General features: G+C 38.2%; 1 protein-coding gene across 7 annotated transcripts in view; it reads right to left on the bottom strand.

Moving 5' to 3' along the window:
• Positions 1–14225, bottom strand: part of LTBP1 (latent transforming growth factor beta binding protein 1) — a 193926-nt gene that overhangs the window by 48197 nt on the left and 131504 nt on the right. For all 7 annotated transcript variants that reach the window (XM_030499517.1, XM_030499515.1, XM_030499516.1 and 4 more), the window contains 5 exons: positions 13722–13847; positions 12884–13006; positions 9336–9455; positions 4275–4397; positions 2096–2218 (listed from right to left, as the gene is read on the bottom strand). In XM_030499517.1, coding sequence (XP_030355377.1) covers positions 2096–2218; positions 4275–4397; positions 9336–9455; positions 12884–13006; positions 13722–13847 — 615 coding nt within the window. The remainder of the gene's footprint in view (positions 1–2095; positions 2219–4274; positions 4398–9335; positions 9456–12883; positions 13007–13721; positions 13848–14225) is intronic.

The following is a 14225-nucleotide window of genomic DNA, read 5'->3' as shown; positions in this document are numbered from 1 at the left end:
GAGGCCACTGCATAGTGATGAAGAGCAGCAACAGTTCCCATGACTACTTGGCTGTATGAAACGCACTAAAGCAGTCTGAAGTTCTGACAACATTTGGTCCTCAACTACAATGGATTTAAATTAATTTCTGTATTTCATTTGCTCTTTTTCACTACAAGATGGTTTAACTCACCATTTCATATGTTCACACATGCTAACAGCATTTACTAATTCAAAACCTCTCTCTGCAGACTTGATGGTTTGTAAGACTTCTTGCTGAAGGAACCAAAAATGCTTGAAACAGTTATGTATCCCACTCTCTCACCATTTCCCTCTCTGCTATGCAGAAGAAAGAATGAACCTTTTATTGTTGAAGGTGGACAAGGTAAGAACTCATGAATTAGACTGCAGCAACAGAAGATTAACATCACACATTTGGGAAAAAAGAAAATCTAACACAAGGACAACAAAATACTGGCACAGGCTGCTTGAAGAGTTTGGAATCTCTGCTGTTTGGAATCTCATCTGCTGAAGCCTGCTCAGAGCAGGTTAGACTGGTACTTGTCAGGAGTGACACCGTATGGTCTGTTCTGCCTTTGGGAGGCAGGATGGACCAGTGATCCATTCCATCACATTTTTCTTTGATTCTTGGCATAGTATCTCTGCATCTGTCACAAGTCATAAAGTCAGGTGAGAGCAAAATTCTTTGACACAAGTTTCTAGTGCCTTGCATCATCAGCCCATGTTTCTTGAACCTGATGCAAGTGATTCACCAAGAACTCTGAGAAGATTGTGACCAGAATCTGTGACCAGAACTCTGAGAATCTGTGACCAGATTCTCCAGTACCAAAGAGGATCTCTGTGCTGAGATTTAGTAAGACATTCTTATACCTTGTTGGTGAAAACTTCAAGAGATGCTGTCACTCACTGAATACGGACAATCCAGTATCATTATTGATTATAAAGTCTGGCTTGATATTACAGGATTGACTTGAGAAGACACCTTTTGGTTGTCTCGGGAAACTGGCTTTTCTGCCTGGATCACTTGAAGAGGAGGGTTCCTGACCTATTGCTGTGGGGGAGAAGGTGAGAACTGCTTCCTAGAGTGCTGTGTGGAGGATAACCTAGCAGCAGAACACTATTAGGTAGAACAGCAGTAAGAAACTGTATCTTCCATGGTATCAGCAGCTACAGAAAACATACCAGAGACTTGAAAGCTTTTATGTGCAAACACCACATGTATGGTGAGACTTTAACTGAGACTTTTTTCCTCCCCCCTCAACCCTTGGGTGAGATAAGGAAGCAACTGAGGTACAGTCTTTCCTGAAATTTGCTACTAAGTAATCTCGCACGCTCAAGGTGACCATGAGTAGTGCAGCAGACTGACCACATCAGGTGGTATAGCTGATGACGGAGAAGAGGAAGCAGCTTTGAAATAATTCATTAGAAAACCTGTTTGACAATTAGTGGCCAATTAAATTTTTCTCGAGAGAGAATAAATGTTTCTGGTTTCTATAACACAGCATTTCTCCCTACATTTACTGTACCTCTTTCACCTCTTATTTTTGTTTTTACAAGCTCAGTATGTAGATTGCCTTCTGAGACAGCGAAAGCTGTGAGCTCCAGCAGATCCCCCTGGAGCTCATCTTATACTAGATTTTCTCCTGCCAGTGCACATGTGGAATTGCGGTGGCTGGCTACAGGTTCCCAAAAACAGCTGGAGAAGGAGTTTTAACTTAGCAGGGCCCCATGTGAATAGTATATGCTGGCAGAAGCTTTTGTAATACAGAACGTCTGTGTCGGAATTTGAGCAACAAGGTTTGGAAAGGCTTAATTGTTTTTGGTAATAATGTCAACTGCTCTTCCAATCTTACTGTTGGAAACGCATGTGCTGATTTCTTGTATGTGGAAAGATGACAGGGACTATTTCTAAGAATCCATTAAATATGTACCTGTGTAGGTGGGGACTGTTGAATGGTTGACAGTAAAGCACAGAGAAAGAAACAGAAGCAGTTTGTCTTTCTGCCCCATTATCAAAAGGGTTGATGCCTATAGCTGAAATTCTCAAGATCTCATTGAAAAAAAATGAATCAGTAGCTTAAGTCCACAAGCTTACCTTCACACTGATCTCCAGTGAATGATAGGGTGTAGCCTTGACTACAAATACATCTGAAAGATCCTTCTGTGTTCCTGCAGCGTCCATTCGTACAAAGTGATCGGTGCTGGCATTCATCTATATCTGTAGCAAAAGAGACAGTGAAAACAGAAACACGTCTGAAAATACCAGTTACTAATCAAATGGTACAATAACCATTCTGAACAAAACAGCAAAGCGAAGTGTCAGTATCCAGTACTGCTTCTCTCAGTCATATTTATTAACAAATGCGGACAGTGTATAATGCATAAAAAAATATGAAATTGCAGATTGGATGGTTTCCTTGTAATGACTGCATTCAGCATTCTCTCCTGTAGTGTCAATATATCCCTCAATCCACAAACGGGTACACACAGACACACAAATACACATTCAGGCTGCTTGAGAGTTGCTTTTGTTTCTTTTTTATCTGGCAAAGGTAAGAAACCAGCCACTGCAGTGAGTCAGCAAAACCCACAAAATACTTTCCATTAGAATCACCACCTTTTAACTGGGTGTGGTTTTCAGATGCACACTGACAAGCTGTTCTCCTATTAAGTTGTACCTTAAGGCTCCTTTAAATACTTGCCTTGTAACAGTATTAATCCTCTAAATATGAGGAAATGTCTCTTTGCTTCCACAACCACTGCTAATCCCTCAGCGCTTCAGTTCTTATAAACGGGTGTCAGTCTGGGTTAACAGATGGACTTGAACATCAAACTGAAATTTTCCTATGAAAAACTCAAAATATTGGAAGGGAATGGCATTTTGAATTCAGAACATAGCACATGTCTTGTTTGAGCTAGGAAGCCTGTTCTCCCTCCCTTATTTATAAAATACTTGTTAAAGAACAGTAATTAAATTGATATGGTATGTTCTTAGTCACTTCTAGGATTTAGACACGGCTGAATGTCTTTCTGAAAATATTCTCCAATTCAAACAGGAGAAAGTTACTCAATGAGGTTTTTCAGGTCTATGTTATGGCTACGTAGTCTGACCTCTTGAGTAATGGTCCCTTGCGACCACAGAAGTTTTGAATTTAAGGTTCACTGAAATCTGCAGGGCTGCATGAAGCATCTGGGCACGTGTACGGGTCCTTACTTTAGAAGGCTGCACTTTAAGAAGAACAGTCTGCTCATGCCAGCTCAGCTTGGCAAGGACCCTTTTCCATGAAGGCTCAGAGGAAGCAGTCAAACTTCGTCTACATAGTTTCCCCAAGACCAGTCTGCTGTGTGTCCTGGACAGCACATTTAACTCACTCAAGACACTTCACTTACACTGATGTTTTGTTTCAAACTTCCTGACAAAGTTATATGAACGATCGTTTAGTTTTACTGTATTATTTTTAGCACTCAGAAGTCTGAAAGTGTTTGGTGCTATACACAGACACTTAGGAAAGGGTAGGGGGAAGGGAAAAGAAGAAAACCCAACATCTGACAAAGAAATGTTCAGGTTTCTGTGGGCTTCTGCAGCTTGGAGGCATTCTCCCAGATTTTTACCTTTGGGGAGAGGTTTCAGTAAGTCCCCTCTCCCTAAGGATAAGGACATGAATTCCTCCTGCACACACTGTAGGTTCTCTCTCAGACTACTCTGCTCTGACTTCAGACCTAAATTTGTTCTACTGGAGCAGTCCAGATGTGAATTTTGTTGAAGAAATGTGGAACCTGAAACTTTGGGAGGTACAGGTTCTGTTCTCAGAAATAAGACACCAAACTTTCTCTCTCCTAAATGTACTACTTGAAATGCAGTGACACCCATGCAGGCATGAGCTCAGTGTTAACTGACACTGCTGGGTTCCAAGAGGATACAGCCTGGTTTTTTTGGATTCCACTTACCTACATGAAAGAAAAAAAAAGATAGAAAGAAAAGCAATCAAGGCAGTGAAAGCCACCATCCCCAAACCTCCAAAATGACAGAGATGCCAAGGATTTGCAGAAATTTCTATTTAGCAATATAAATATTGCCACACGTTCTTGATTTGCTTTATAACAAATGGTAAAATCTTCAATGTGACCAATGAAGCCATAAAATGGAAATACATATTCTTACATTTTTGGTTATTTAGCTTCAGTGTTGTTGATTCTCTGTTGGAACGAATATTGTTAGAGGAAAAATATTATCTAAAAGGTAACTTATGAATTTTAAACATATTTTTTCCTACCTTCACATTGATCTTCTGATGCAGAGAGTTTGAAACCTTGGCCACAAATACACCTGAAAGATCCCTCCGTATTTTCACAACGTCCATTTGTACAGAGATTGCCATACTGACATTCATCTATATCTGTGAATACAAAGAAAGCCGAAGTGTTTAACTAACTTGGGTATAACCATCTTTCTTGGGAAATTTGGAAAGATTCCCAACCATCAGCTTGGGAATTTATCCAAATTCTGACATAAGCACAGTTGTAATCAGTTTTCCTGCATATTTTGACCTTGACAATTCTGTATCAATTTAAAAAAAGGATTTGAACTTCAGCTGCCTTGTGCTCAAACATTCAACTATACTCAGAGCTCACATGACTAAAACAATAGTTTCATCGCTGTATTACAAGGACTGCAGTTAACAAGCCTTTTTTCTTTCATTTTTTTTTTTTTTTTTAAATAGGAGTTGAACTATGAACTATGTCCACATTATCCTCACCTGAATAATATTATTTTGCCCATAATTTTCCCACAGTAGCTTAAACCAGTACAGCTTTAGTATAGAGAAGAGGTCAGCAAATGTTGGTATATTCATTCTTGCACTACACAGATTTACTCCTAGGATATGTACCTGTGATGAAAGAACTAGCAGCTACCAGTATCTTGTAACCATTATCACTAATTCTTCTGCTATTGCAAGGAACAGTTCAGAAAACAGTCAGCAACAGCAAACAGTCCAGTCAGCTAACGCTGGCAAGGCTGTGTTGGAAGCTGTTCTCTCTGGCACCATTTTTAACACATGTGTGCTGGCCAAAATCCCCCAGCCTGCTGCCTCCACTTGTTTACCCGGAGCTTACCTGTGGGAAACAGGCAGGTCCTCTCAGAAGCCAGGACAGACCTCAACCCCATTTTCTGCTGTTGAGTTTTTCCTGCTTTTTTAAGCTAGCTCGATTAATGTACAGGATTTAGAGGAGTTCTCTAGTGCATTACTAAAGTGCATAAACTAAACTTAGTGCATAACTAAAGACTATACGAAACACATGCACATGTGGGACTTTTTTAGATGACATTTTTCAAATTGACTTAAAGGAGGCAGCTTCTAAAGGACTTAGCTGACACCTGAGGAATTTCAAGGGGATTTCCACAATTCATGCAGGTGCCTTTGTAATGCTACTCTACATAGGCAACAAGGAACTCCACTGGATTATGACCTTACAACAGAAGTCTCTCTTTCTGGTCACAAATCATCCTTTATTTACAGGAGGACTCAAAAGAAACTTCTTTTCTGTAAGCTAGCCCATAGATACCTACTTTCATCATTCTCTGAAAGAAGGTCCATCTCTGAAAGATGGACCACTATCTTTAGCCAACGTGAAAATTGCTGCATTACTATTTAAGAATAATTTTCAAGAATTTCTTGAGCAAACATATAAATAAATAATATGTTATAAATCCAGACAGAATTAATTTAGTATTCCAAAATAGTCAGTATTATCCTTTTCCTAGGAGTGGTTTTCACTTAAAAAAAAAAAGGTTAATTTTCAAGTTTTCGTTATTTATTTTGGCGATGCAGTTAACCACAAGAAGATGTCCCTGTTTGTATGGAAAAAGCTTTATTTCCTAACTTCACTGATGCAGAAGAAGAATTACACCTTATTTATGTACCAGAAATCATATTACTCCAAATTATCCTTTCTTTTGCCACCACAAAGCACACAAAATCCATCAACATAAAAGATAAAACTACTGATTATTTGAGGTGCTTGAGCTATTTAAGGCAGCTGTAACACAGAGAGAGCTGGAAAGATTAGAGGTCTTTAAATCATCAGCATAGCTCTTATTAGCTATTCTGAATATCTGCAGTAACTGTTTTCCTCATATATATTTATGGTTCATGGCTTTTTACAACCCCTTGTACAATTTGACTTTGACAAAGCCCATCTCTTCTCAGGCACAAATGAAATCACTATTATTGCCCATATTTCAAATGACCCACAGATCTTGTTTCCTTACTTGAGCCTCTAACTCCGTAAAAAACATGCCCTGTTGCAGCCTGACCAAGAACACAAAGTGGTATCCTCTGAGGAGATGACAGCACAGATCCACAGGTGCTCTGCTATGGCAGTTCAGTAGGCATTAGTACTTACACCCTCTGCAAGGCTTATTCTCATATCCCTACTGTCACAAAACACGCTCGCTCAACAGAACAACACCTTTGCTCTCAATGTATATGATCAATGCTCTAATTCAAGAATTTGTTAAAACACAGAGAACTTAACTCAGCAGTCAGGCACATGAATTTCCAGCTGAATAACAAACCTGCTTCTTACAGATTCATTTTCATCTACTTATCTCCAAGCTACTTGAAAATGAAGCCTGCAATATTATTTCTGGTTTTCGGACGGGACTTGAAATCAAGAGGCTTTCCCATAAAGCCAGCAGAAAAGCCAGGAACAGAACCTAAATCTTCTGAGATGAAGTCCAGAGCCATAACTGATCCTACTGAAGTTCCCTACAGCAGAGCTAGAGGTATATGAATCAGCTCTGCTGACCTCTGTGTTAGTTTTGAAATCTTCTGACAAGCTGAATAGTGTTAGTTAACCACATAGCTGCAAAATCCACCACAGTGATAACCATGAGGATGAAGCAGTATAGAAAGTTTTGTCAATGTAATTGTTTTAATTTATTCATCAACACACAGAAGTGTGCTCTAGATTCACATAGTACTTTATAGTCATTCTACATCATGATATATCACTTTATTTGAATGTGCAAATGTGTAGAGAGAAAGATGAAACAAAAATATCAGCGATTGCAAGTAAACTTGAAAAATTATTTCAAATAGTCCCTGTACGACACAAATACATGGAGGGACCTGGGACAGTAGCACTTGCAAGACAATAAGAGTGCAGGGTGTGCAGGTGCCATTTTTAATTTCTTCCAATATGCATCTCACATTAGATATTCCCATCTAAACTGCAATGTTTATGTATTCTACATAAGTATGAAGTTAACTGATTGACTTGCCTTTATGAAACAAAAGTGGCTATGTTCCTGGCTTTAAATCTCGGAAGATCACAATATCAACAGCAAAGAACTGTAGAACTGTTGCATTAGACTTTCTGACAACTGACCTAGACTAACAGCAGAAAGAAATGAATTAATGGAACAATGGACCTAAATACCCTTCATAGATAACTTGGGCAATATTTTCCTTTCCAGTATATTTAAACTGTACCATATTGCAAAGCTACAGACTTAGGACAAACTATCTGCATTACATTTTCCAAAATGTGTATGGCTCATTTCCAACATGATGTAAGTCTAGCATAAACAGAAAATGAAGACTGATCACATCACTAATGATGTGAGAGAGATGTCTAGGCTTAGAACATTTCATAAAACAAAGGAAAAACGGCAACTACATGCAGTAATACAAGGAAAAAATTACCAGCAACTTGGAACCAAGACTTATCCCTTACATGGCTTAGTTCTGTTTGTAAATCAGAGCAGAACAGTGACCTTTTTTTAATCTCCTTATGCTCCTACTAACCTGGTTAGCATGAACAAAACAGATGAAAACTCTGCCACGAGACTTTCAACCAGGCTACTTTGATGAATAGGTACAGAAGTCAAGCTTGATGTCAGGTAAGAATGCAAAATTAAGTCGAAGTTAGATTTTCCAAAAAAACCAAGTAAGAGGAAACCTTTCTAAGATAGCGCATGTGCCACACTCTTTGCAAGGGCAGCAGGAATCTAGACAGGTGGGAAGGAACAAACCAAACATGAATGTGGAGTAATGTGTGCTAAGTGAACTGCATCAGTTTGTGGTAAACATTTCTAGCTTGCTATAACTCCGTTAAAATCCATGAAATTACCTGGATATTCATTCCTCGACAGTAAGTCAAATGACAAGACCAAATAATGCAACTATAACATGCTGATAAATTGTGACAGGCAGATATGTTCAGACAAATAATTTGCTACAGTCTGCCTTCTTTAGAACCTGCACAGCAAAACTGGTAAGGCTGGGACAACCACACCATACATTCTTCAGGTGCTTCACTGCAACTTGGATCTAGTCTTGCTCCATAGAACAAAAGCCCATTTGTGGCTGAAGCACCGTAGATGCCCATCTTCCAGAGCTATTTCAACCAAACAATGATCCTAGACTGCTTCATGAACTGAACCAAATCACAGCAATTAGAAGTTATTAGGAAATAAGCTATCAAAGTACACTGCCAATCTGACCTACAACAATAATGCAAACACTCTCTATATAGATTATTATACACCTCTTTAGGTAACATGGTTATTCCAACCATCACAATTTATATGACATGTGTTACACACACAGAGTGGACAGGAGGATTCACGACAGATAGCAGACCCTTTGCAACTGAGGTCAAATTACAGTTTCCGGTAGTGCCCAGGAAGTGGCACTCAAAACTGCAAAACATTATTTCTTTTGGGTTAATTTGCTGTTTCTTACCTATCTGAAATAGCCAAAACTGATTTGAAAAAAATAAAATCTAACATTTAAAAACATATCAACAGATCTATAATGTGAGAAATCTGTCCTAAATACCTAACTGAAAGTGAGACACGCTGCTTTAAGATGTGCTAATGTTTTGCTGGAAGTACAGACAGTTAAGAAGTTTTACTAATATGCTTTGTGAGCAAACTCCCATATCCTATTGAAAAGTCACACTGATGTACTAGCGTTCATGTTTTTTCCGTTTGCTAATACCTTCAAGCAATGGCCTACTACCATTTCACTGATAATACATCCCTTTAAGTTCCCTATTTTCTATTTCAAGAGTTTTGATTTGTAATTATGATTGTATTGTTTGCAGTCTAGATTCAATGTTCATTTATCTACAGTAAAACACAATTTCTTCATGTATACTGTGTCTGAGAACAAAGTAATTTAAAAAATCTCATATTTTCAGTTATTATCGATGAAGTAGGGGCCCAGGGCACAGTGCTGTCATCAGGTTGTAACATTGGTGAAATAGGAAATACAACATCTTAAAACAAGAACTATAACTGGAGATACAAAGAGTACTGAACATACCATGGCATTTCCCGTTCCAGCCTCTGAATCCCACTCTGCAAGGAATGCACTGGTAAGAGCCAGGAGCATTAATGCACTGTGCATCTGGACAAGTAGTTGGAGTCAGGCATTCATCAATGTCTTCAAAAGAGAAGATAATAGGAAAAATGGTCAAAGCCATAACAGAACACTGAACAATAAACTAATCTGTTTATTCTGACTGTGCTCATGTTGTACTGATACATTTAGAGTTGTGTACTTCTATCTGTTACAGATCCCGGAAAGCACAAGTTCTCACAGTGATCTGTGAAGATCAGTACCAGTGAAGGGACATCTCTGAGAAATAAATCAGGTCATAGTACATGCAAGTGAATCTGAATTTTCTGTTACACTGTGATTCTTTGGTAGGCCCTCCACAACATACAGATTGGATTTCCGTCTTAGATAAGTAAGAATAACTTTGCTTACGTCACCCCTTTACCATATTGAAGTGTCCTGAGGTTCTTCCTACAGTCAGTCTCAAGAGACTTTGGAAGCACATTGCAACAACAATAAAGTTGTACCTCTGGCTTCTCAAAGCAAAGAGAAATTTGGTATTCTTCAGAGTCCTAGAGTTATATTGCATGTAAGTATTATGTGGACTACAAATTTAATTGTGTGAATGGTAATCAAAGTTATTTAGAGGGAATAGGAAGTTAATTATGTTTGAAAGAAGGCACAAGCAACACACACGACACTAAGGCTGGCCATGTTTAGGGTGATAAAGGGAACTGTTGAATTAGGAGATGTCCTAGTTTATCCAGGACAAAACAAGAGATAGGTCCTGAAATACTGATGGATCTTATGTCCAGGCCCTGAGCATCTACCAAGAATTTCTTATCCTGCCCCAAACAAACCCACAATAAATGCAATACATGCAATCTAAAGGAAACTGCATACAAAAATGATTTTCAAAGAAAAGTAGCTGCCAAGTAACCAATGATCAGCTTGGGCAGCCTTATTCCAGCCTTGAGTATAATTTTATAATATGGTCCTTAATTACACAATAATTATCTTTCCTACCAAATACTTTGTAGGAAATGCAGTACCACAGACTAATGAAATTGCCAGTCACCTGTAAACCCATCTTCCTAAGCTCCAGTCCTGACCCTGCCTCAAGCCAAGCAGTTGTGCCTTCTGCAATTAAGGACTACTACTCCAGAACAGATAGCAGGTAGGCAATTTACTCCTAGTTTTGAGAACAAGCTACTGAGAAGGAAAGTAGCCTCCGACACTTGTAATTTAACTGGCAATACTCCAACCTTCAGAGAATTGGACATCCAGCTCCAAACAACTCACTGGATGTGGGCAAATCACAATTTTTGATAGAATCATGATTGTTCAGCTGAGAATACTTTCTCATAAAAACAGCAACAGGCCTCTTCAGCCACTACAATGCAGACCTGCAGCATTTCTCAGTGGAACTGCTGAGATTTTTTTTTTTTTTTTTTTAATTAAAGAAAATCCACTTTGGATGAAACCTGTTCTCAGGACTACCTGGACTGTATCTGCCCTCAAAACACACAACATGAATGATGTATCTGGTACAGAAATTTCAGTCAAAATAAAGTCTAAGTGCTGCAAAGCTTAAAGAAATCACAAGATTTTATAGGAAAACTTAATTGTATGCAATGATGTTCAACTATGACTGTAAAACTGTTATACATAAACCACAGACTGTGCAACAACAATATATACACACTCTTTATGTTTCCCAGGCTAGGCTCACAACAGAGCTTGTGTCAGTATAGCTTGAAGGCAGAATGAAGATGGGATAAGGAAGCGTAAGTGAAGTGTGCGTATTGTGTGCAGCTTGGAGGATTCTTGCCTTTGTTTTTGAAGTGTGGAGGAGGTAGAAGTTACATGTGGAATCTGGAATCTGTCAGTAGGTGACTATAATGTGTAGGTGTAATGACACAGTGAAATGATTCCCCAAATGTGTCATTTCCTTGGTTTGATGGATTTAGTGTTAGGATGTTTTTTCCCTTAAACAACCTTAAATAACTTTCATCAAAGAATTTAGTTTCAGAAATTAAACGTTAGTTTTAATGTTAATGTTAAATTAAATGACAGAGGACTACCACCCCACCACTTAAAATGCAAGCTAATAAGAAACTCAACGCACTGTGATATTCTGATTTCTAGCATATTTTAATCACAGATTCTCTACTGACAGAGAAGATTTGGAAAAAGTAATTGTAAGAGCGGAGTGTGTGAAACGTTTATCTAAAAAACAAAAGGTCTGAAGAGAAAGCGGAATCTTTTAGCAATGTTCAGAGCAGCAAATATATCCACAGCAGCTTTAAGTTGCTTATTTGCTAGGCAACCTAACATGTTAGCAATTTTATTCTGTCCTAAATAACTTAGACTAAACCATGAACAAAACTATGTTTAAAATGAAATGGCTGCTTGTGGTTTTTAGTTCACAATTCAAGTTAAAAATGAAAGACCAAAAAAGAACAGCAAAAAAGGCAAAAATATCACTCTGAAAAATAATGTGAAGTTTTGAAGGTCAGACGTCCTAGGATCTCCTGGAACATGAAATACCTGCTAGTATACATTTCCAAATTTAAAAAAGCCTGCTTATCATTTGCTGCCTGTTATATTACAGGATCAAAGATAGCTTTTTTTTTCCTTTTTTCCCTGAAACAGAAACTTGGTAAAGTATGCAGGGAAGGACCAACAATGAAGTTAAGAGATTTCATGGCAGGAGCTGTTAAAATAGGGGTCCCAAGATGGTTCTGTCCATAGTGTGGGAAGACCTTTGCAGCATCTTAAATCTAAATGATAGGAATTGCATTGGGGTTCCAGGCATCAAATAACTGAAAAGATTGGAGAGTACTCAAAAAGTTTTCTTGTTTAAGACTGCACCTTCTGAGAATTCTCCCTTTGTAGCTCAAAGCTGCAGTGCTAAGCCTCCCTTGAACAGCAGACAACGTTAATTGTTCCAAACAGTGCTAACATTCGGCATTGTTTTTTGTGAAATAAATAAATGGTAACTTCACTTCATCATCCAGGACATTCTGTACATAAAACAAGCAATGTCCTTTTGAACATTCTGCCATTTTCAGCTGGTGTAGAAGGGGGGGGAAATTAAATGATCTAAAGGCAAATTAAATGGAGAAAGTAGCTGTCAGATAAATCCAGCCAAAAGATTAAGCTAGACAAATAACCCATGGAAATAAGCACAGAGTGAGATGGGGAAAGGGAACCCCAAACACAAATACATATAAAACCACTGTGCCAAGACATTCCATCTGAAATCAAATAGCAAATGGAGATTGAAATGAATTAAAAGAAATATACCAGGTAGAAAAATTTAAATTAAACATGAAAAAAGAAAAAAAAAATCTGTGTTATTTTAATATTTCCATCTAATGGCCAGATTTCTTCAAAACTAAAGACATAGATGTAAAGTTTTCTGTTGAGATTGGGAACAGCAGTCAATGTGAACAAATGGTTCGTCCTATTGCAGTTGTTTGGCTTAGCAACTGCTACTGTATTATTACTGGTGAAGAGTCCAAACCTACCTTCACATTCACCTCTCCTGTTCATTTGGTATCCGCTATCACAATATTCACATCTGTATGAGCCAACAGTATTTATACAATAGCCTTCCCCACAAGTATGAGGTCTTGCACATTCATCAAAATCTGCAGATGTAAAAGAGAAGAGAAACTTTGCTTCACCATGGAATTACTGAATACTTGCATCTCCTTTAAACTCTGTCTCAAGTATACATGAGTAACTCTGGATTTCTGAAGCTGTTTGCAAACCACAGTCCTAGAGCTGTTCTTCCTGAACAGTTTTATCTTTACCTCACTGCTTGTAATTGCAGAGAGAAAGAGATCTAGAAACAACATGGCTGTAGGAAGGCAGCCAGCGAGCAGCCCTGTGGTTGCAAACCCAACGCGTGTCACTGCGTGTACACTGTGCCCACGGCAGCGCTAAGCTGAGGAAGATCATAGCTAATGCACACTGGTCATGTTGCTCTGCAATGTCCATGGCTGTTTGCAGTTACATTTAAAAATATGGTTTGTTACAGCTGCTAGTGATTGAAAAGATTTTGAATATTTGTATTTTCTACCATAGAAGGTGCTTTTACTAAATGGTATTTTTCCTAAACAAGCATGATACGGAATAAATTCTTGTTTTTCAATAAATAATCATTTTGAAAAATAGTAGAAGCTACTCAAATGTTTTCCTCACCACAATACCTGCTGAGAGCAGTTGAAAACACTTCTAGACATAAGTCCAGGACCAATGACACTGAGAAAAAAAGCTGAAAAGGGGACTTTGGGGGGTTTCAGATAAGCTTCTTGATTCATTTTTGTATTTTTATTTTCTGTAAAGGAGACCAGTAATTACCAACGCAGTCAGTTCCATCTTCACTGGCCATGAATCCAGCTTGGCAAATACATAGGAAACTTCCTTCTGTATTTTCACAGCGTCCAAGGGAACAGAGGTGGGGTGCCTGAGTACACTCATTAATATCTATAAAAGAAATAAAACCACACAAGACTATAGAATAACATGTTTAGTTGTGATTCTTCTTTTTTCATTCTTTGCCCTGATTTTGAAAGCACTGATCTTGTAATTATTTTAAATATTCAAAAAAGTCTGCTTTCCTCTCCGAGCTGGGGAAAAAAAAAAAAAAAAAAAAAAAAAATGCATTAAATAGTTTTGCTTGGAAAAAACCCACTCTTATTGGCTTAGTCTATAAGAATATTTCACTGGCCTGAAGAATGCGACATGATTACTATTCAAATCACTACACTGAATGAGCAGTGTAGCTGAGCACAAGCTTCAAGCATGGGACATTAACACAATTTGGATGAATTGGAAGGATTTTCAGCTGCTATTTGGCTGTGT

This window comes from Strigops habroptila, chromosome 10 (assembly GCF_004027225.2).
Source record: "Strigops habroptila isolate Jane chromosome 10, bStrHab1.2.pri, whole genome shotgun sequence".
Lineage (NCBI taxonomy): Eukaryota > Metazoa > Chordata > Aves > Psittaciformes > Psittacidae > Strigops > Strigops habroptila.
The sequence above is the reverse complement of the archived record's forward strand: the minus strand, read 5'-3'. Positions and strand labels throughout refer to the sequence as shown.